Genomic DNA, 23332 nt, shown 5'->3' with positions numbered 1-23332 from the left:
AGTGTAGACAGCAACTACATTCACTATTATTGGGGCGAACAAGCTAGAAAGCTGTAGTAGACCCAATATATAGCGTATAAGAATGATTACACACTAACATAAACAAGTTTCTTCTCCCTTAAAAAACAAACACTAGAATGAGAAAGCTGAAAAGCATCTTGGAAGTTTAATAGCAGCAAATATGAAGTTACACAAGAGTAACACCTGAACAATCCATGAATCTAAACCAAAATTTGATAGAGTAGAAAACATAAAATGCATCTTGAATGTTTACTAGAAAAACTAAAAATTAAACAAGAGTAACACCCGAACAATCCATGTCTATAATCCATAAGTTTAGCATTGACACATCTATGGGCATCTTCTCATAAATGCTGCATCATGCCACATAGCTTGCCAACAAATTTATCCTGCAAAAAAAACATAAGCTCCCTGTCAAGTTACATGCTGCAAACCTAGGATCCCTATGTGATAAGAAGGATTGAAAGCACATTAACAAAAACATATGTTACCTTCATCTACATCAGAGATTGGAGCAGTAGGGCTACAAATGGACTAGGAAGGAGGGAAGGGAAGGGATGACTTCAAAATGGATAAACTTTACAAAAATTTAAAAAATAGAAAATGTACCTTTTCTGCCCTGAACATATTCATTGAAAAGTTTGTAGTCATTCTCATCAAGATGGTATTTCTTTGTTTGTCGATCATAGTTGAGATTGGCCAAGGCTATTATAGATTCCAAATCCACACATTGGTTGTCAACAAGGTCATATGTGTAGGTCCTAGTTCCCTTTGCTTGTTGATACCATGACAAATGAATTTGAACATTCAAAGGCCTATCCAATAGATCAAAGGGGCCTCTTGTCTCTTTTAGACAATTTCCAACCTTTCTCCTCATGCTTACCACCCTTCCAAGGTACCACATGCCGTTTACAACACCCTTACTAGTATTCCCAGCTTTTCCTTTTCCTCTTGTCTTTTTGTTTGCATTTATTGATGTGCTTTCAAACAATACTGCACAATCAGATCCTATACCAAGACATGTTCCTGTATGAATCATTGCCTTCTTCTCCAAAGAAAAATACACTCCACTTTTCACCCTTGTTAATCTATCTTTAGATAGTGTGGGATTTCCATTCAATTGGCTGACAAGTGTGCTTTTAGAAATGGCTTTCCCATCCACTTCAACAAATGGCGATATTTCACTAGCCACCTTCTCCTCCTCATCAATTAGACAATCAATCACATGACGAAGCTCACTTTCACTAGTAATTTCCTCATCCAGATCACCTCGAACACCACTATCAAAGTGATTATCTTCATCTATAAGTAGAACATCATCCAATGATTCATCTTCATCCACATATTCAAGATTAGGGTTGAAGAGTTCTAAGAGATCTCCCTCCTCCCATGAGTCATTCCAAAAAGTTTCATCGCGCATACCAAGTGTCTCACTTATGGCCTTTGCTTCTAATAATCCCTCTTTCAATGTAGATACCATATGGTTGTCACTACTCACACAAGCATAGTCTCCCAAGTTGGCCAAAGGAGTGTCATTCTCCTTTTCCAAAGTAGCCCATATATTTTCTTGTTTAGAATGAGCTGCTGGAAATTTAAGAATTGAACCTGCTTGAAACTCTGCTATTCTATTAATTGCTCCTGTACTACTCAGCAAATCAAAGCCATCATAGCCTCTTTCATTCCGAACCATTCCACCCACCTTGCTGAAAAAATTCTCACATGCATCCGATCCCGTGCAAGAAAGGGGTACGTGCAAGTGAGGATGCTTTTCCCTAAAAGTCTTTATCAAGAGAACCACAAAGTGACATGATAACTGAATGTCAATGAATGTTTCTCTACTGATAAAGTTTTGCTTTAAAGAGTATGCATCATGTTTAGTGATCCACATGCGCCAAATCCTACATATAGAAAGAACCATGAGTATTAGCCACATAAACCTTGGAAATATGTTCAAAATCCTTTATTCATATATCACCAATTGCAATGGTAGCAACTTCTACATACCTGAAAAAGAAAGACACCTTTCCTGCAGCTTTCACACGACCATACAAGTCTAAGGTAGGTGATAAGAAAATATCAATGTAAGATGCTACTATTGATAAGTACATACGTGTGCCCAATGTTCGCTCTTGGTGAGCACCATAGCCTTCTTGTAATAACTTCAAACACTTTTGTACTTTCTTTGCAGCAATCCTTTGTGCAGCTCTCTAATTTTGTCTATCCTTCCTCTCAATATCCCCTTCTTGCAAGCCATGTTCATCAACCTTGAATAATTGGTATACAATTGCTACATGATTCAAAGTCACAAGCTCTCTACAAAGTACCAACCTCCTAGATGCACTATCCAAAGGATTGATAAGTTTCTTTCCATTATGAATATAGTCTTGATCATGCAAACCACTGATACTCCCATCAAATGTGATGTGTGCTGTAAAGGGCCAACCCTTCCAAGGAATGCACAACCTGGGACCTTGACAAGAAGAGTAATCTTGCAACATCAACTTTCTGCGCCTACTATCCCCATCTGAAGCATGTCCTATCAATGGACCTACCACGTCCCTTAGAAAAATGTTCCAAGAAAGCTGAATGCTCTCCCACTGTTCTCTGACAAACATGGAATCAAACCTATTACATGTCAATTGCACCAATAGAACTAGCTTTGGCAAGCATTCAAGAAGAGGATTCACTATCAATACCCTTGCATAATGAGCAATCACATTATGTTGAAAAGCATCCACAACTCTAAGATATCCATCTTGACCATCACCAACTTGCACGACAAAGTCTGGAATGCAAGTGTGTTCCAGCTTTTTACCACAAAAGCCAACCAAATTATCATCACGTGCCACCCATCTCACCATTCTTTTCACAACTGTTTCATCCTCAGCTAGAAGAGCTGGCACACTACCCAAGGGTATACCTTTCTTCATCATGTGACAAGTGTAAACTTCTCTTGCATGTTGAAATATATCCTCTTGTAAACCAGTTCGAAAGAAAAGTGCTTTTCTTGTGGACCTCATTGTGGTGGATATGTGTGGACCTCCAAGGTTAAGTGATAAGAAATTATGCAACCTTGTCCCTCCCCATATCTTGACAGTCTCAAATAATTCCTTTGTTGTATTGGAATATCTCTTCCCTTGACCTACTCTTAAAATGTTTTGTGAAATGTCAACAAAGAAGTTCCACAATGCCTTCTTTCCCTCAAACAGACCTAGCTCATGAGCATTGATTATATCTTGACAAAATTTTCTAACATCTTTCCTCACCATGGCTTCCATAGTGCTCTCCCGAAGACTTCTAACCTTCACGCTCAATGCAACAACTTCAGTTCTTGTGAATGCTATCTCCTTCTTCAATACCCGAACCATTGTGGATTTTGTTTTTGCTACTCTCAATAACTCTAAATGAGTCAAATAATCTAACCGTCTACCACCTCCTGTGTCTCTTGATCCACGAGTGTCTAAAGATCGAATTTGTCGATACACTCGCATGCGAAAGTCTCGTTCTTTAGGAATAGTAGCACATGCACCACATTGCAAATTATCAAAGTATGTTCCCTCCAAACATATCCGCTTGCAATCCTTATGACGGAAAGTGCCATTAATTTCAATGAACTCTGTTGTCCCCATCATAATTGTTACCTTAGTTGCTGGCTCATTGTGCCATTTGCCACCTCCCTTACTATCATCCAAAAAGGGCTTCAAGTCAACCACATTCCCATCATAGTTATATGACCCTTGCCAAAAACCCCAACACAAGGTTGCAAGCAAGCTACTCTCTGTGAGCAAAGAAGGAATCTGTTAAGTTTAGGGTTGACTTGATGGAGAGAGAGCCAAAAGCCATATGACTAGCTACACCTAACATCTCTATAAAAAAACAGAAATAGTGATTGAAAATAGAAGCTTGAAAATTTGCCTAATGGAGAGAGAGCCAAAAGCCATATGACTAGCTACACCTAACATCTCTATAAAAAAACAGAAATAGTGATTGAAAATAGAAGCTTGAAAATTTGTCTAATGGAGAGAGAGCCAAAAGCCATATGACTAGCTACACCTAACATCTCTATAAAAAATCAGAAATAATGATTGAAAATAGAAGCATATGAGAAATACCTGATGGCTTTTGTGATGCATTGGCAGTTTGCAAGGTGTCATTATCTATAAGAAAACATTACAATAGAGCATAAGAAAAAATGTTCACTTGGAAAATACAAAGCTGATGGAAAACACAGCTAGAACATGTGAGTTTTACCTTTAGCAGAACATTTCTTGAAAAAACCACTTAGATCTCTTTGCTTCTTATCTATAATTGTCACCTTGGATGGGCGACCACCAGCCCTCTTCACTTGATTACTAGAATCAATGCCACTAGCCTTTGTGATATGTAGCTTGGATTTCATATGCTCAATCATGCATTGTCGTAGAGATCCTGTCTTTGGAAATAGTGGTATCCACTTGTTATCTAGCATGCAGCTTATATAGACTTTTGATAGAGTGCTATAATCTCCAATAGTCTCTTTTACTAGTTGAAACACCACATTACTCTCACTTGCAAAGGTTGAAACCTCCAACATTGCTTCATTTACTTTTTCTTTTCCTAATTCCATAATGTCATCCAATGAACCAAGGCTGTCTTTTCTATGGCTCTCTTGCTCACATAACCCAATAATCCTCATATGGGATGCTGAGTTGATGTGTGAGTGTGTGTAGTTATACAAAGTGTCAGGACCCCCTTGACCATAAGAGCAATCACACTCCTCACACCAAATCTGAAACAATGCTTTACCATCCTTGTCCTTTGACATGAGCTCAAATCTATCATGTCGGCCTTTTGCTCTTAACTTTTCTTTGGCTATCTTAATCTCCCTCTGCCATTTTTTGACCTCAGATGGTGTTGCAAGGTGACTCTTCAATCGATTCTTAGAAACACTACCACACGTAGTCGAATCATCCACCATATTATACCTCTCACACCCTTGAGCAAGATCATGCATACATAAATCTGGAGACACTGTACACTTTGGCTGCATTTTATTGCTATCTCCAACTGAGTCCACTTTTTGGCGTTTGCCTTGTGTATCATATTCGCTTTTCAATTGGATGGTTACTTCTGCAACATCAACTATCCATCTCTCCTCTTGCTTGGCCCCTATTGGAATTTTCCTAGATCCTCCCAAAAATATAAACTCATCTATGATGAGATTATCAAGGATGATCTCTTCTCTCAAGTCCTTGTAGGTACCACCGGTTTTAAGATGAACATATCCCAACACATGATTTTCAGCCACACCCTCATCTAACACAATCACTGATATCATGCCTCTCCATGCTCCTATAAAAGGGCTAGATAACAAAAAAGGTGCCCAATAAGATAATCTCAAATGGACAGAAAAACCTGTTGTAAAGTAAAGAAAATGAGGAGAAAATTACAGCAAAACCATCATTAACATGTTCAAAATGAAGGATGAAATGGACATAAAACCTAGAGCAAAGTATGGAAGAATCAGAGCTGCTTCAAGCCAACAATCTCCTTTTGAAGCTTACAGCTACTCTAGCAACTAGTAACAAATTACAGCACCTGTAAACAAATTCCAATCAAAAACATGTGAGTTGAAGTAGAAACATAGGCCTTCTCAATGCATTATTTGCAGTAGCAGCAAAACCTATTGTAAAGTAAAGGAAATGAGGAGCACTAAAGGTATATAAATTGATGATGACGATGGGATTAATGAAGGTCACCGCGCAATTAGGGCAGAGTACAAAAAAGGGTTCTTTTTCTCACTGGCTGTGGTGGAATCTTGTTCTTCTCTTTTGCTTTGGATCTGTGCTCTGCCCAGATCTCATCATTCTTCCTCACCATGTCTACCCCTTCCCGGAAGCGCTTGATGTGTGATTTCAAGCGACTCCAGCATGATCCTCCTGCCGGCATCAGTGGCGCCCCCCAGGACAACAATATCATGCTTTGGAATGCCGTCATCTTCAGGTAAAATGCCTTTTCGCTCCTTCCTTTTCCCTCATTGCTCTCTCAGCGCAACCACCGTGCTTCTTAGCATCCTTTTCTCTTTCCACGTGTTGTAAAACCCAACCTTTTGGTGTAGAGGCCGTGTCTAAGAATAATCGATCCCCTGCCTGCTCCGGATTTTCTGCTTGCGTGTGTTCATTTGTGTTTTGTATCTGCTTTTCAGTCCGACTTACGTCTGGTTGTTCGTTCGTTTGCAAGCCTGATGACACTCCCTGGGATGGAGGTGAGTTTTGTGTAGATCAATGCTTTGGAAGCTTTTAAGGTCACTAGTCTGCTAAGTGTCGTTGAAATCGTTTTATGACAGTTTCGCTTAATCGAGTTTCAGGTACGTTCAAGCTAACCTTGCAGTTTACTGAAGACTATCCGAACAAGCCTCCTACGGTTCGATTTGTCTCAAAGATGTTCCATCCAAATAGTAAGCTTTTAACCAGTTACCTTATATGCATCTCGCCTATGGGTTACAGAGCTAGTGATAAACAGTTTTATAAGAGTGAATTTGCATCCTAACTAGCTTTTCTAGTCAGGGAATAAATTCATCACCCTTCAATGACTTCTTGCCCTGTGCTGCAGTTTATGCTGATGGAAGCATTTGCTTGGATATATTACAAAATCAGTGGAGTCCAATTTATGATGTGGCAGCTATCCTAACATCTATCTAGGTAGGTAACCCATATTTAGCTCCTTCTTGCGGTTGAATGCCAGGAGGGTATTTCTTGTTGCCTAGGGGCTATATCTTACTGCTTTCTGCAAGACTATTTTTTCAAGACTATTTTAATTTCTATAAAGAACACTTCAACGTAAAAATTGTGTTGATGCACTTTCGTGGCTATTTATGCAGTTGTTATTGTGTGATCCAAACCCAAATTCCCCAGCCAACTCGGAGGCTGCTCGCATGTATAGCGAGAACCGTCGAGAGTACAACAGAAGGGTCCGTGAAATTGTTGAGCAAAGCTGGACCGCGGAGTAAAGAGTCCTGAGATGCTTGTACGTCTGCTGGACTGTGATCTTGTAGCTTTCGTTCTTTAGTTCAGACCTGTACTCACTGCAATTGGGGAACATTGACTATGGTAATTGGCGATTCTAGTTTATAATGATTAGCTCCTAGATATCAGAAAGTGTCGGCCAACATGTAATCTGCCAATCAATAGTTTCTGGTATGGGCTGTTTTATCAGCAAGCTGTGTATCTTTTTATACATCACTTGCCTCTGCAAAGAGACGGAGGACAACTTCAAAAGCATTGTATCTATCTTTTGTATAGTTTTAAGAAAGTTATTATCCCAGTGCAAAACCTATTGTAAAGTAAACCTTATAAAACTTCGTAAGTCAAATAATACATTTATAATAACCTTAACGCACGACTCTTTAGAGACACTACAAACATACACAAAACACCTACGAAACACTTAAAAGAAAGTTACATAACACGACTAAGCATGATGAACAGGAGCCCAAAGTACCTTCAACAGAACCACGGCTAACGCGCACACAAACGCGCCGAGATCGGAACATTCACCCACTCAGTAATTTTACTATTGGGTTTTGTCGTCGCAAGCTTCGGAGGAGCCCTAGTTTGCAGCCGAACCCATGCTAACTTCATTGTCTTTCCCACCCCGCTTATCTTCTTTGTAATCATGCTGCTAGTTGGTACCGCCTCTACCTGCAGCTTTGATCCAAACTAGATCACTGCATACCACTGCTTCAAGAAGCCCTGCCTTTTAACGTATGCTACTTCTTGCCCATCAAAAATGTCCGGCAAGTTCCTTTGTGGTGTCGCAAGTGTTCCTTGAAGTTGAATTGCTTCTTCGCCAGACAACCAATGTACATCAGGCCATACATTTTCCATACCAAAGAAGCAACCACCAAAAAAGGGAGAAGATATCTCAAAAACCAAACCGAAAGTGAGATTACAAAGGAAAACGAAAAACAAAAAACACACACCATAAATACCAAGAACCAAGCGAACTAAAAAACAAGCATCGAGAAGACCCTTTCAAGCTTTCTCTAGTGATTGAGCATAAGACATGGAGGGAGGCGGGTTACCGTGACATTGAGTCTGTAGCTCGAGCCGTGTTACCTAGATTCTACGCTGGTGACGTTCATCCGGAAACATGGAGGGAGGTGGGTGACTGTTAAGAGAAGGATTCGAGCAAGACAAGCGATTGTTGCGAGAGGGCGAGCAAGACTGTTCAGAGGGGATGATGATGGAAAGGCAGCGGCGGAACGTTCAAGCAGAGGCGGAAGAAAAAGAGGGGAAAAAGATAGGGCAATAAGATAGGGCAAAAGTGGAAACCCATTTTCCCTCGCTTCCCCATTTCCCCCCTCCATTTTTGGGGATAAAATTTGCTCCCAATTTGCTCCATTTCACCATGGTTAAGAAAACAATTCAATAGACTGCATGGGGCACATACCCTCCCTCTGACAAGCTCATATAAACTCATAACCTCCCAGATCATGATCTTTGAGAGCTACAACTCTTATAACCTCTTGCTTAGGTGGGAACATGGGACCGTATCAAATGCCTTACAAAAGTCTACAAAGCAAGTGTAGACTTTATGGTGCCTCGACTATTGTCTCTTAATGATGGCTTTGTAATTTTGTAATTACTGATCAACTACCTTTGTAATTTTGTAATTACTGATCAACTACCTTTGTAATTTTGTGACCACTGATCAACTACCTTTGTAATTTTCCCAAAAAAATTACTTCATAGTTACAGGTAAGCTATAAGGGACAAGCACACTATAAGCTTGGACCCTATCTATTACGGACATTTGGGGCTCATTTTGGGGCCTCGAAATAATTTCACTTGAGTATTCTCTCAAAAAGGTAGGCATGGATAATATTTTGCAAATTAGCTCAAAACTTGTCAAGCTTGGCATACTTAGACGCTACTCTTTGAGATGTTTTCGATGGTGGCCATCGTGTGTGCACATACTTGGGAGGGCAATTAATTTCTACTTTTGTTGGCAAGCCAACTAACCTAATTACTTTATAACATCTTTTCCAAGCCCAAATCTATCATGGTTTCCTTAGTTATTAGGTTCACCGCCAAGGTTCACCGCCACTGATCCATAGAGAGAATGATTTAATGATATATTTGTTTTATATTATGAAAGACTGTTTATATCATGACTTACAAGGTTGGATATCAAGTTCCTTGATTTGAACCACCCTTAAAACCCATTTCTTGGATCTACAACATTGGGACTCCATGCCCACTCCATGTAGCCTTCCATTACTCCATTTTTTATTTAATCCTCTAATAGATAGTCTCTTTGTCTTTGGGTGATTGGGCAATTTTGCAAAGTGTGCAAAGCAAAGTGTACTAGAAAGATAGAGTGAATATTTACAAATGCCAAAAGAGAATAAGGACAACTTAGGAGAACCAGCTTGTGGTCAAAATCAAAGAGTGAAAGAGTGAGAGGGTATAGGTGTGGGTGTGGTGGTGTTCATGTGGCCATGTTATGCTTAATTTGTTTGTAGGAATGCATTACTATGGAACATTTCTTACACCTTTAAAGATTAGTTCCCCCCCCCCCCCCCCCTCTTCCCACCCCCCTAACTTAAATTTAAGATTGGCCAAAACATAAAAGGGCCCCCACCCCTAATGTATAAGCTCATGCATCATTTGCAAAAAACCCCCCTAGTATACACTCACGTGGTATCGTAAGGTTCCCCTTCTGAATCCCCCGGGTGAAAAGGAAACTGCCTCTAATAAAGTTTACCTCATGAAGAGGTTATTTGAGCTGCAGATGAAGGAAGGGGTCTCCATTGCTTCTCACTTGAATGAATTCAATATTATTTTCAGCCAGCTTCAGGCTCAGAAGATGAATTTTGATGCAGAGACTAAGGCAATATTTCTCTTATGTTCATTGCCATCCTCATGGGATACCTTCCGTACAGCTGTCAGTAACTCTGCACCTGGTGGAGTACTGAAATTTGATGATGTTGTGGGTAGCTTGTTGGCCGAGGAGATTAGATGGAAGTCTATGGACGGCAACAAGCAGGATGCAGCCTTAAATGTGCAAAGGGGTAGATCACAGTTCAGGGGGAAGTCCCAAGAAAGAGGGAAGTCTCGTAGCAAATCCAGGGCAGAGAACATTGAGTGTTACCACTGTGGCAAGAAGGGCCATATGAAAAAGGATTGCTACAAGCTGAAAAGAGAGCAAAAGGATAAGAAAAAGAATGCAAATTGGGGCGCAAATCAAAAGGAAGAGAGTTCAAGGGAGGACAAAGGAAAAGTGAAGATCGAGGGGATCAATGCAGTCACACATGATAGTGACAATGACATTCTCTTCATGTCTAGTTTATCTGCAGAGTTGCTTACCACTTCAGATGATGCATATTCCCAGGATTGGATTTTGGATTCTGGTGCTTCATTCCATGTTACTCCCCATAGGAATGGTTCTCCACTTATGACAGTGGAAAGACAGGTTGTGTGCATCTTGGAAATGACTATGCATGTGACATAGTCGGAGCAGGTGACATAAAGTTTTCTTTTGCAAATGGGTCTGCATTTATTTTGAAACATGTGAGACATGTGCCTAAGTTGACCAAGAGTCTTATTTCAGTGGGTCAGCTAGATGATGCTGGTTTTCACACCACTTTTGGCTTTCAGAGTTGGAAAATTCAAAAGGGCTCTATGCTTTTGGCCAGGAGTGCCAAGTGTGGGACTTTGTATCCCTTACATGTATCAGGGGTATTTGATCATGTTGTTGCAATAACCGAGCAGCCAAGCACTTCTTTGTGGCATTGCAGGTTGGGGCACATGAGCCAGAATGGAATGAAACTCTTATGCCGTTTGGGTTATGTACCGCATTTGAGTTTCTCTGATTTTGAATTTTGTGAGCATTGTCTCTATGGGAAGTAGACTAAATCAGCCTATAAAAGAAGGGGAAAGAAAGAGTTTGAAAAGCTTGATTTGGCGCATTCAGATGTATGTGGTCCCATGCCTACACGGTCATTAGGCGGGGCTGAATACTATGTGACATTCATTGATGATGCAACTAGGAAAGTGTGGGCTTATGCTATAGCTCGGAAGAGTGATGTGTTCCACGTATTTCAGAAATGGCTGGCCTTGGTTGAGAATCAGTCAGGTAGAATGCTTAAATGCCTATAGACTGACAATGGTGGAGAGTATCTCTCTCATGACTTTCAGCATTTCTGGGAGACCCCCCCCTTGGGCCTCACATATTATGAAAAATATGTACAAGTCTTAAAATCTTACATATTTTTCAAGGAGAGGGAGCTCACATTCCCTCGTACTTCAGAGCAAAATCCAGTTGCAAAAAAGATGAACCGTACCATTCAAGAAAGGTTGCAATGCATGCTTTCCAATGCAAGTCTGTCTGGTGGTTTTTGGGCTGAGGCAATGAAGACTGCAGTGCATGTGATCAATAGATCACCTAGTAACAGTTTGGATGGTGGTATTCCTAAAGAGGCATGGAGTGGCAAGAAGCCCTCTTACTCTCATTTGCGTATATTTGGGTGTGAGGCATATGCACATGTGCCAAAAGAGCTTCGAAGGAAGCTAGATCCTAAGTCTAGGAAATGCATATTTCTGGGTTATGGTGAAAGTGGAGAGATGGGCTATCATCTCTGGGATCCAAAAGCAAAGAAGATCATACGCAGCCATGATGTAGTCTTTAATGAGAAGAAGATGCATAAGGCACCTATGAGGGATGTGGAAATGAGGAGAATCACTTTCCAGGATGTGAATGCACCTGCATATGTTGATAGATAGCAAGCTGTCCATGCACCAAATGTGCAAGAAATGGTACTACCAAGTACTCCCACAGGTATACAATCACTTGAGGGTAGATGATGGATCATCTATTGGTGGAAATGATGAGCCAAATGTGGCTGATATGCAGGTGGGACAGCAAGCTAAAATGCCCTTGAGAAGATCATCTAGAGTGTCTAGACCACCTGATAGGTTTGTTCCAGGGGTAGACTATGTGATGCTTACTGATTGCGGGGAGCCTTCTTGCTACAGAGAGGCTATGATGGGCGAGGATCAACGCAACTGGGAGTATGCTATGTAATCAGAGATGAGTTCACTTATGAAGAATAAGATTTGGGACTTGGTTTCTTTGCCACATGGAAAGAAAGCATTGCCATGTAAATGGGTCTACAAAATGAAGGTCACAGGTGATGATGTGCCTAGGTACAAGGCCCGTTTGGTCGCTAAATGATTCAAGCAAGAGAAGGGTGTGGACTTTGATGAGATATTCTCTCCGGTTGTGAAGATGACCACACTTAGATGCATGTTTGGACTAGTGGCATCAGAGGATATGGAGCTTATGTAGATGGATGTCAAGATAGCTTTCTTGCATGGGGATTTGCATGAGGAAATTACATGGTGCAGCCGGAAGGCTTTGAAGAAAAGGGCAAAGAGCATTTAGTTTGCAAGCTGAAGAAGAGTCTCTATGGTCTTAAGCAAGCACCTAGAGAATGGTATCAGAAGTTTGATGCTTTCATTCGGTCCCAGGGTTTTAGAAGGAGTGATATTGGTCACTGCCTCTACACTAAAAGGGCTAAGGATAATAGCCTGATACTCCTGACACTATATGTGGATGATATGCTATTGGCTAGCAAGAATACTTATGAGCTAGGCCAAGTTGCATGAGGCCTTTGATATGAAGGATTTGGGACTTGTAGGTCATATTCTTGGTATGTGCATCATGCATGATCGGAGTAGGAAACTCCTTTGGCTTTCACAGAAGGAGTATGTTACAAAAGTATTGCAGCATTTCAATATGGAGGGGGGGAAGGCAGTGAGTACGCCATTGCCTCCATATGTGAAACTGAGTCATACAGATAGTCCCAAATCAGATGAGGAGAGGGCCATGATGGCCAAGGTTCCTTATGCATCAGCGGTTGGGAGTCTTATGTATGCTATGATAGCTACTAGACCAGACATTGCATTTGTAGTGGGAGTTTTTAGCCGTTATATGGCTAATCCAGGAAAGAGGCATTGGGAGGCAGTTAAGTGCATCATGAGGTATATGAAGGGTACGAAGGAGATGTGCATTTGCTTTGGTACAGGAGACATGCGTGTACTTGGGTACACAGATTTAGACTATGCAGGGCATGTGGATAGTAGGAGATCCACTTTTGGTTATGTATTCACCTTTGCAGGTGGTGCAGTGTCGTGGATGTCTTGCGCACAGAAGTGCATTGCATTGTCTACCATAGAGGTTGAGTATGTTGCAGCCACAGAGGGTTGCAAGGAGGCTATATGGCTTGATCGGCTAGTGGGAGATTTGGGGATTCATACAGGTGTACCGACATTGCACAGTGATTCCATGAGTGCTATTCAGCTAGCACGAAATCCGATCTTTCATGCAAAGACCAAACACATTGAGGTCAGGTACCATTTCATCAGGGAGGTACTTGAGGACAAGCGCATAGAGCTTGTCAAGGTTCATACAGATGATAGCCCTGTAGATATGCTGACAAAGAGTCTACCTAGTCAGCGGTTTGAGTATTGTTATGTATTGATGGGCATTGGATAGTATGCTCACTGGTTGTTCTCCCTTAAAGGCACATTGTCCTTTAAGTGGGAGGTTATGGGGGTTAAAGGTCACTGTGCCTTTACCCCGGTTATGTACAATACTCAAACACATATATAAATGAATGAAAAAGAAAATTAGGGTGGTTCTGCACCCACCAAAACTTGTGTGGCTCTCTTTTTCTCTCACTCCCTCTTCCGTTCTTGCTTCCGTTGAGAGCACTCTCAATGAGGCCTTGTCAGACTCTACCGAGGAGGACTGGGACCTAGTGGTGGCTGTAATGAAGTAGAGATTTGGGGCAGTGGAGTCACCAAATGCTTTGATGTTGCAGTTGGACCGGTTTTATTAAGGAGAGGGTGAGATGGTCTCTCCATTGGTAATTCGATATGACACTTTATGGATAAAGTGTGAAAGGGCAACTTTGCGAGCTATGGCATATGCATCATTGGCCCCTCAAAGTATCGTGGGGATAGAGCACTTAAAGATTAGCAAATTTGTTCTGGCTTTAGAGCCTCATCTTCACTCAAAAGTAATGAGTAAAGATCCAACAACATACGTGGAGGCACTTCGCATTGCGACCAAGAAAGAAGCTTCTCTAAAGATCGAATCCTCTTATGTGTCTTCAACAGCTTCAACTTCTAAGGTGGAGATAATGGGCACTTCTCAGGTACCAAAGTCCTTTGAGTTAGATCATAATATCTCCCAATTGATGGCAGAGTTTGCTGATTTGAAATTGCATTTGGTTAATGCATGACAGCCTAGAGCACCAAAGAGTGAAGATACGCCTCGAGATAAGAGTGGGGTCACTTGCTATGAATGTAATGAAAAAAGGTCACTATCACCCCGAGTGTCCTAGATTGAGAAAGAAAGAAGAAAAACAAGTATCCTTGTTAGAACCTTCTTTAGGGGATGAGGAAAGAGAGGTAATGATGGCTAAACGGGGGCGTGGTAAAGCAAAAGAAGAAGAAGAAAGCAAGGAAGAAGTAGATGAGGAACATCAGGAAGAGGAACAACATAGTAAGAAAAAGAAGGCATCTAGAAGGAAAATTAGCTAGTCAGAATTTGCTTTAGGACAAGGTATTGGAAGCTATGACTTGTTGTCCAACCTTAAAGACAAGGAAGCTCATATTACCTTTGGTCAATTACTTGCTTTGTCTCCAAAACTATGGAAGGAATGGGGAAAGCAAGCAAGCATAAGAGTGTCAAAGAAGAAAAAGAAGAAAAGTGTCATTCCTATTGTTCAAAAGGTAGATATAGATGTTGGTGATGATGTACCTGTGGTTGATGTGATCATTCATGGCCAAGTGATTTCTAATGTGTACATTGATGGAGGTGCATCGATTAATGTCATGAGTGAGAAGACCATGATAGATGCTGATTTAAAATACTCTAGTACTACCTCTCCTTATCGCATCAAATTGGCTCTGGCAACACTAGGGTTAAGACCTTGGGAGTTGTGAAGAATCTAGAAGTGGATGTATGTGGAATTTCTGTGCTGACTACTTTTCAGGTGATCCCTACCAAGCCCAATGCACGTGCCTATCCATCGATTTTGGGAAGGCCTTAGCAATGCAAGGTATAGGCTATTCAAAAGTGGGATACTAGAGAATTGATTTTGCAAGGAAATGATAAGAAGGTGTGCTACAACATTAGAGTCGCAAAAAGGAAGTTGTCAAGGAGTCGTCTTCAACATTAGAGCTCTGTTCGAGCTCTAACTTAACCAATGAAGAAGAAGAGACAGGGTGTAGCTTCGAGGAGTCTAGCACAGAGGGTAAGGTGGAAGGAGTGGCCTTTGGTCTTTGTCTTGGTGCGGATCAGGATGAGTCAGAAGGGAACAAGGTGGTGGTACAAGAAGATCCTATAAAGACACTTCATGTGGAGGATGTGGAGCACACTAAAGGATGCCAATGCAATGAAGAGCTTCTTGGTGATTCTCTATCAGGTAGTGAGAAGCTCTAGTACTTGGATATGTTAGATGATTTTCCATGTCTCTTTGGAACAAGCTATTCACAGGTTTGACCAGTCTCTCTTGTGGAGCACAAGATTGAGTTGAAGCTAGAAAGCAAGCCAGTTGTGCAATGCTTAAGGCAATTGGGGGTGATCCAAGAAGCTGAGGCATTAAAGAAAGAGGTAACACAAAAACTTAAGGCGGGATTCATCTTTCCTATTGATGATTTAGAATGGATATCTCCTGTAGTTGTCACAACAAAGAAAGGAAATAAGTGGCGGGTTTGTGTGGATTTTTGTCCTTTGAATGCATGCACTAAGAGGGATCGTTTTCCTTTGCCAATCCAAGATGAAATATTAGACCAAGTAGTAGGGCATGAGATGTATTCTATATGTGATGGGTATTTTAGGTACATTCAAATTCGTATTCGGGAGGAAGATCAAAAGAAAACCAATGCACCAGCTACATTTCAAAGGTTCATGAGTAAAGTGCTCGAGCCTTACTTGGGAAAGTTCATAAGGGTGTTTTTGGATGATTTTTGCATTTATTCTCTGCATAGATCACATGGAGAAGTTAAAGATGGCCTTAGCTAGGATTGATGAAGCAAAAGGGTGTCTAAATCCTAGCAAGTGTCATTTGGCTCAAACAAAAGTAGTCTTGTTGGGCATATTGTGTCTGAAGAAGGCCTACAAATGGATCTTGACAAGGTTCAAGCAATCATGGCATTGCCAAGTCCTGAGAGTGTCACTAGTGTTCATAGAATTCTAGGAAAGAGCAAGTATTATCAACGCTTTTGTGATGATTTCACAGAGATAGTTCATCCCATAAACTTATTGACAAGAAAAGGAGTTCCTTTCCAATGGGGTGTGGAGCAATAGGAGTCTTTTCAGCAACTTAAGGAGGCCATGAGTAAGGGCCCAATATTGAAGCCCCTTGATTGGTCTCAAGACTTTTATGTAAATCCAAGTGTATCTTTGCATTCAATTGGTGCTGTATTGCTACAAAAGGGAGAGTAGGTAGAATGCAACCCATCTATTATGCCAGCTGACAAATTATAGAGATGGAAACAAGGTATGAAGAAATGGAGCAGCAAGCTCTCTCTTTGGTGTTTTCAGTCAGAAAGTTTCGCTCCTATTTATTACCTCGACCATTTTTCTTCCTTACCTCTCAGTCTGTATTAGCATATCTAGTTCGCAAGCCTAATCCTGGGGGGAGATTTGCAAAATGGTTATCAGAGCTTCAAGAGATCTCTTTCTCTTTTGTCAACACTGAAAATACCACTAGGTCCACTATGGCAGATTTGCTCACAGAAAATACCACTAGGTCCACTATGGTAGGATGGTAGGATCTAAGAGAAGAAAAGAAATATAAGGAGGACATTAATGATGAAAGGGAGACACCACCAACAGCTTTTGTCTTGTATTTTGATGGGGCTTTTAGTCTTTCATGCCAACAAGGAGCTGGGGGGATGGTCTTGATAAATTCTGAAGGTCAAGAAGTATGGGCTAGTGGACAAGAGCTTCTAGGTATCACAACTAACAATGCAGATGAGTATAATGCTTTGATTCTTGGTTTGGAGGGTTGTCTTCAAAGACAAGTTAAAGAATTGGAAGTAAGAGGAGATTCTCAGCTTATTATAAAGCAAATGCAAGGGCATTACAATAGAAGAAGTCCTCATTTGAAGGAGCTTAATCAAAAGGCTATGGCACTATGTAGTCAGTTTGATTTTTGCAAGTTTGTTCATATAAACAAAAAAGAAAATCAAAGGGCAGATGAATTAGTAGTACAAGACCGGGGGGTGGTTTATTTGGTAGACATTGGATGGCCAGAACTATAAGATGTTTAGCAATATGTGGAAGAAGGCATGTTTCCTCGAGGGTTAACTCCACAACAGAAGCAGAGATTGGTAAGGAAGGCTTGTCCCTATACTATTGTTGATGACATTATTTATAAATTGGGAAAAGACAAGGTGCTTCGTCGGGTGGTCCATCCCATGGAGACTAGGAGAATCCTAGAAATGTGTCATGAATGCTCCGGTCATTTTGCTTCAGCGAGCACAGCTAGGAGAATTCTTAATGTAGGTTACTTTTGGCCACGCCTCCATAAATATGTATATGAATGGTGTCGAAGTTGTAAAGTATGCCAAAAGTTTGGAAGGCGACAATTAATTCCTAGGCCCTTGAAGCCTATTCCAGCATATGGACCATTTGAGAGGTGGGGGTTGGACTTTGTGGAACCACTCCCTCACTTATCTCAGGGCAAGCATTATTTATTGGTGGCCACAGATTATGTGACTCGGTGGACAGAGGCCAAGGCCATAGTCAATAGCAAGGCAAGCACAGTTGCAAAATTTCTCTTTGATCGCTTTGGTTGTCCTTTGAAAATTCTCACTGATGGAGGAACCTCTTTTAGAAATGAACTAATTGAAGATGTGGTGCATAAGCTAAAGATAAATCATAGCATGTCCACGCCATACTATCCCCAATGTAATGGCTTAGCTAAAAAAACAAATGGATTGTTGTGCAATTCAATGGGAAAGCTTATAGACACCAAGAAAAGGCATTGGGATAAGCACTTGGCAGAAGTTTTATGGACTTTTAGAACCACACACAAGCTAGCTATTCGGTTTACACCATTTCAACTAGTGTATGGAGTAGAAGCCATTTTACTCATTAAATTGGAGATACATAGTCTTCGCACTACCGTTCTAAGAAAAGAAGGACAGGAGGATGCCTATGCTCAATGCTAGGTTTTACAGGTATCCAAGCAGAAAACCACGAGCGGAGAAGTCTGAGCGAGCCTTTTTGCAACATTTTTAAATGTATATTCATTCAAGGAATCATATTGGAACACTATTACGGTGGCATATGTTAAATACCAACTATATTTATTCAATGCTAACAGTACAAACTTTCCATGTATAGTATTCAAAGAAAATGTTAAAATAGGTCAAGGTCATTTGCAACCCCCCCAGAATGATACATTATCTTTCGGAACATTCATATTTTTAAATTCATTATTTTTTTTCTCTATTCTCCTCACACCCAAAGTAGACTATTTCTCTAAGTTGGCCACTCATGTATGTGATTCCATCCATGAACAAGGTTTGAGCATATTGCATTAAACTTTTACTAGATGTGGAAATTTTGCCCAATATATTCCTAACCAAAAAAACATTAAATCCAGATCATGAATCCAGAATTCCACACTAAAAATTGTAACCCACAAGCGTAATTTAAAGTTTGAATTTCAATGAACCAATCCAACCAATAAATGTACGTGTGCACTTCAGCTTGCTCATCTATATGTAAGCCACCAAGTGATATTTTACAAACCACATGAAACAAGTTTACCAGATGTAGGTAATATAACAAGTAAGAGTGACAACGAAGCTCAAGATTGTTTCCAAAAGCCAAAATAATATGTACCTCCAATGTAGATTTTACTTGCGCATTAATAAACTAGAGTGCACCCAAAAAAAGTTTTCCGAACTATTGTCTCATACGCATAATGTCACAAAATTTCAGAATCAAAATGATAGCCAAAAATAAATATCGTGTATGTGAGATAGCACCAATGTCTAGTAGACCATAAAGTATAACCATAAACTAATTCTCATCGGCGGAGTCATCCAAAAATAAATTCCTCTCCCTCAACTCATAGTTATATGATTTGTCATTCCTTTCCATGTGCATGACCATACTCTCTGCGTAAGTTGGCAATTCACTTCAAAATGAAACTCTTGAACTCCCTTACATGCATAAATGAAAGGTATTCATTCAAAATACAGAACAACACTTTTTACTCACTAGTCCAATGGCATAGCAACATTGATTTCTTCCTCCTCAGCATCGACGTCCATGAGCATATGCTGCTATGTAGACAATCCCACACCTACATAAATAGCATCCGCCACTCCTAGAAGTAGTCCAGTACATATCTCTGGGTCATTGTCTATTGCCAAGCAAGGGTGACCAGAGTGGAGTGCAACCCTCAATCCTGGTCCTGTCCCTACCCCCATCTCAAGAATGGAACCATTTGGAGGACACAACATCTCCAAGAACATGAGTATGAATGCAGGACTCTTCTCAAGAGATCCACGCCATGCACCTCCCTTGCCAACTCTTTTGGAATGATGGACTAAAGGCAAGTAATGTGGAAGCAAGTTGCCATCTAAACTCGTCCTCATCATGGAGGCCACACCCTTTGCTGATTGCATGTTAAATGTGGATCTTTGTCCTATCCTCCTCATAGCCATAGCATGGAAAACATAAGACTATTCAAAAAAGCATGAGTCAATTTCTATGTGATTTATGATATAGAAGTAGAAGCAAACATTTCTGAAGACTCACCTTCACACCAATCCCAAGTGTGTCTAAAATGCCTTGAGGTTCTATGCTTTGTACTATCCATCTGCTTGAAACAAAACAATATGTACTAGAATCAGACCCTAGCCTATAACTCGCAAGACTTCATGAAGTGCTCAACACAAATAAATTTACCTGCAAGCCACCTCCATTTTTAATCTTACTGCATAGCGCTCCACAATAGGCAGAGTAGATGGGGAACAGAAAACCAATGTCCATCCATTGTCATCCATCACAGCTGCAGCAACGGCCAAGGAAGAGGAGATATGATCTTCTGTAATAACATTCCAAGGTGGAACCTCTCCTTTACCACCTGTAGCATACGTCGTGGGAAGATCCACAATGCAACAGTCCACACTCCATGTGCATTGTTTAGAGTTTCATTTCTTCCCTTGTTGGTGTAGAAGTGCAAAAAAATCACGTAATTCTTGATATTCGTCTCCAATTTGTGATTGCACTATCTCTTTGCCCAATTTGATATAGTCAAACTCCCATACTTTTACCCAACTCCTAGGTATGAGGGGATGTTTCCAACGTGGTAAAAAAGACAGTGGAACCCAAATAAATTCAATGGAGAAAGGCTTTCTCACTATCCCAAAGTCATCAACTTCCGGAGTATCTGCAAACATAATGCATATCAAATGACAATACTAGACTAAAAGGAATTGGAAGACCTCAACAAAGATTTTGTAGCTTACCATCTCCATCCAAGTCGGTATTCTTCCTTCTCCCTGGTTTTGTAGGATTGGAATTCCCTATATTTTCCTTTTGTTTCTCCACCAACGTCTTTTGTTGCTCCTCCAAATTTTTACGCTGCTCCTCTGTCATGTCTCCAGAGGATCCAGAATCAGATTTACATTGACCTTTTGAATGCCTTATCAAGAAACCCATGGAGCAAGTCAATCACAAAAAACTAGTTAAGAACAAGAGGCACATAAATAACCAACATGAGAAATATACCTCTCTAGCATTAATGCCTCCTCCTCCACACACTTCCCACTACTCATCTCTATCCACCATGGACAATGCTTTCTCTCCCACTCTGAAAGCCTTATAGTTCCTTTTGCAGTCATGTCCTCACGAAAGACTTTATGTGTGTACATGTAATATATAGGAGGATTGAGCATTGTCCATGCCTTGCAAATAGATGGAATGGTTTGTATCTTTTTTGTTTCTAGCAAATGAAGAATAAACCTATTCAAAACCTAGGCAGTTGAAAGCATAAGAACACTATGAAATAGAAATTCAAGAATAAGGCAATGAAAGATGAATGCTTACCTATAAACAACTCTTCTACTTGCATTCACAAGGTCAACCTGTTTTGCAGGCACGGTAGCCACAGACATGAAGGATGCAAAAGGCTCATACAAATCACTCCGATGTCTTGCCACAATATCCTCAAAATATTCGCATAGTGTAGGATGCTCTGGCAACTCCAAAGGAGAAACACCAGCAAAGGAAGCCTAAACCTGTGACAATAACCTATGACACTCTTCAAGAACTTGGTCCATAAAAACTTCCTTTGCAAGCCACCCAATGAAGGCATGATCACTTGATGGCATTCCATATCTATTCTTCAAATTCAAATCAGACCCAAGTAAAGATAATAATGAAAGCTACCTACCCTTGCTACAAGAAGCAATGGCCACTTGATACAACTTGTCTAGTGTAATTTTAGCGGTTGTGTCTTCATATGGCAAGGACCATAATTTGTGAAAACAATCTTTGCCATGTGCAGGATTTATTATTGACAAAATTTGTGAAAACCACACAAAAGAAATTCAGCGTGACATTTGAAAGCAATGCATAGTAACTCATCATTCACAGCATGCCAATTCTTATCCCATGAAGCTCTTATCTCATCGTCCACCTCTTTGGTTGTCCCATCAGACATCCCAACTGAAATAATAAAGGACCCCTTTGTAGGGACATATCCCTCCATCTCAAATGCTCTCTTGAGAATGGAGAGGTCATTCCTAAGTTGTCTCACCTTAGGGTTAATAAGTAATCTACACAAAGGGATACAGGGAGGTACCATTCCTCTATTGACAGTTATGGACTCAAGAAAATCACTTCCAACATTACTATCCATTGATTAAGGGACAAATTCATCACCTTCCGTATCAACCTTAGCCTTTCCACTATCCTTCTTGCTAGTAGACTCTTTCTCCACCGACATCTCTTCAACCTCCTCTGCATTTGGAGATTTGGCTTGTGTGTCAGCAGATGTGGGGGATGGTATTGTTGGTGCTTGCTCTGATCTTGGAGCTTGGGCTGATACCACAAACAATTCAGTTTCCAATATTCCAACCAACACTGTGGAAAAAGAGATTCAAGAAAGTCATGATTATGTATTGACATAGGAGCATAAGAACATCAAAAGCAACCATACTGTGAGAAAAAACTAATGCACAGTCCCCCTATTCCACCCAAATTGAAATTACAAATTCCCATTCCCCCCAAAAATTCAAATCTCCAATATCCAAAATAACAACTTGTATATAGCGATTGAAGTAAAGTTAGGAATAACTATTCACATAGCAACTAGAGAATTATGAAAGTAAAGATTTTCAAGTTGGAGCATTTGAAGCAATGGGAAGTTACAATAGTCTAGATCTAGTTGTAGATGTCTACAAAAGAATATACTTGCACATATCCATGTGGCTGATACACCAAGAATGACCATCCAAGTGATCTTCAACATGCTTGGATGTTAGAGATACAAGGTCTCTCCCATATCATAATGAAGTCTTTCTCCTATTCCGCCAGCGGAATAGGGTGGGGAGGGCATCAAGGATGAATAATGTTTGCATAGTAGAGAGGGCACATTCATTACAAAGTGCTATGTAAGAAAGCAAGAATACTAAAATGGTGTTGCCTCTCCCCTCTTCTGCTAGCAAAATAGGGAATAACTTGAAGCCCGGTTGGACACTATCAGATGCACTAGCCAGATGTGATGTAGCCTCCAAGTGGTATAGTGTTACCTCTCCCCCTATTCCACCGATAGAATAGGGTAGGGAGGCCATAAACTTGAAGCTTCCATGTGATCTTCAATAATCTTGGATGCTTAAGACACAATGAGATTGAAGTATTCTTCAATATTCTTGGATGATTGAGATGCAAGTGCTCAAACACCACTGCCACAGCAGGTAGAACCTGTTTCGGGACAAAGCCACATTCCAGGCATATCGAGCAGTAGCTAGTTCTCTGAAATATTATGTGTCCCATAGTCTAGATGTATGAATGTTTAGGCAAAGTTTCCAAAGAGACGATACTATGATGTCAAACCACCCCTTCACATTGGTGTTTTACCTATGTGAGGTTAGGCGAACACAAGCCTTCTGCTTCACCAGAAGTGTATAGTATAGTTGGTGCAGCACCCAGAAATTCCTTTGAAAGTTATGGAATGTCTATACATTTGCAAAATATACATCTCCCTGCTATTGGAAGACCAGTGCAA

General features: G+C 40.6%; 4 protein-coding genes and 1 pseudogene across 5 annotated transcripts; 1 reads left to right on the top strand and 4 right to left on the bottom strand.

Annotated features, from left to right (window-relative positions):
• Positions 1-323: 323 nt before the first annotated feature.
• Positions 324-1912, bottom strand: LOC147882554 (uncharacterized). Its single transcript, XM_087401153.1, has 2 exons — positions 631-1912; positions 324-410 (listed from the first exon to the last, which is right to left on the bottom strand). Exons 1-2 carry the CDS (start codon positions 1907-1909, stop codon positions 406-408), a joined length of 1284 nt encoding a protein of 427 aa, XP_087257279.1. The 5' UTR covers positions 1910-1912; the 3' UTR covers positions 324-405.
• A 316-nt stretch (positions 1913-2228) lies between these two features.
• On the bottom strand, positions 2229-3650 carry LOC147882553 (uncharacterized). Its single transcript, XM_087400442.1, has one exon. The coding sequence runs from the start codon at positions 3648-3650 to the stop codon at positions 2229-2231; it is 1422 nt and encodes a 473-aa protein (XP_087256568.1).
• Positions 3651-4083: 433 nt separating this feature from the next.
• Positions 4084-4696, bottom strand: LOC147882552 (uncharacterized). The gene is made up of 2 exons (XM_087400441.1): positions 4273-4696; positions 4084-4178 (listed from the first exon to the last, which is right to left on the bottom strand). Exons 1-2 carry the CDS (start codon positions 4694-4696, stop codon positions 4084-4086), a joined length of 519 nt encoding a protein of 172 aa, XP_087256567.1.
• Positions 4697-5816: 1120 nt separating this feature from the next.
• Positions 5817-7323, top strand: LOC147882551 (ubiquitin-conjugating enzyme E2 2-like; annotated as a pseudogene). The gene is made up of 6 exons (XR_015543861.1): positions 5817-6003; positions 6119-6123; positions 6206-6265; positions 6368-6457; positions 6613-6701; positions 6881-7323. The product of XR_015543861.1 is annotated as a ubiquitin-conjugating enzyme E2 2-like (transcript).
• A 12056-nt stretch (positions 7324-19379) lies between these two features.
• LOC147882550 (uncharacterized) lies at positions 19380-21265 on the bottom strand. Its single transcript, XM_087400439.1, has 7 exons — positions 21151-21265; positions 20833-21066; positions 20571-20746; positions 20294-20491; positions 20008-20185; positions 19858-19918; positions 19380-19781 (listed from the first exon to the last, which is right to left on the bottom strand). Exons 1-7 carry the CDS (start codon positions 21216-21218, stop codon positions 19380-19382), a joined length of 1317 nt encoding a protein of 438 aa, XP_087256565.1. The 5' UTR covers positions 21219-21265.
• Positions 21266-23332: the final 2067 nt, after the last annotated feature.

The sequence above is a fragment of the Dipteris shenzhenensis genome, chromosome 29 (assembly GCF_047967505.1).
Source record: "Dipteris shenzhenensis isolate YYH24624 ecotype China chromosome 29, Dip_SZ_1.0, whole genome shotgun sequence".
In the NCBI taxonomy this organism is placed as follows: domain Eukaryota; kingdom Viridiplantae; phylum Streptophyta; class Polypodiopsida; order Gleicheniales; family Dipteridaceae; genus Dipteris; species Dipteris shenzhenensis.
Note: the sequence above shows the minus strand (reverse complement) of the source record. Positions and strands in the feature narration are given on the sequence as shown.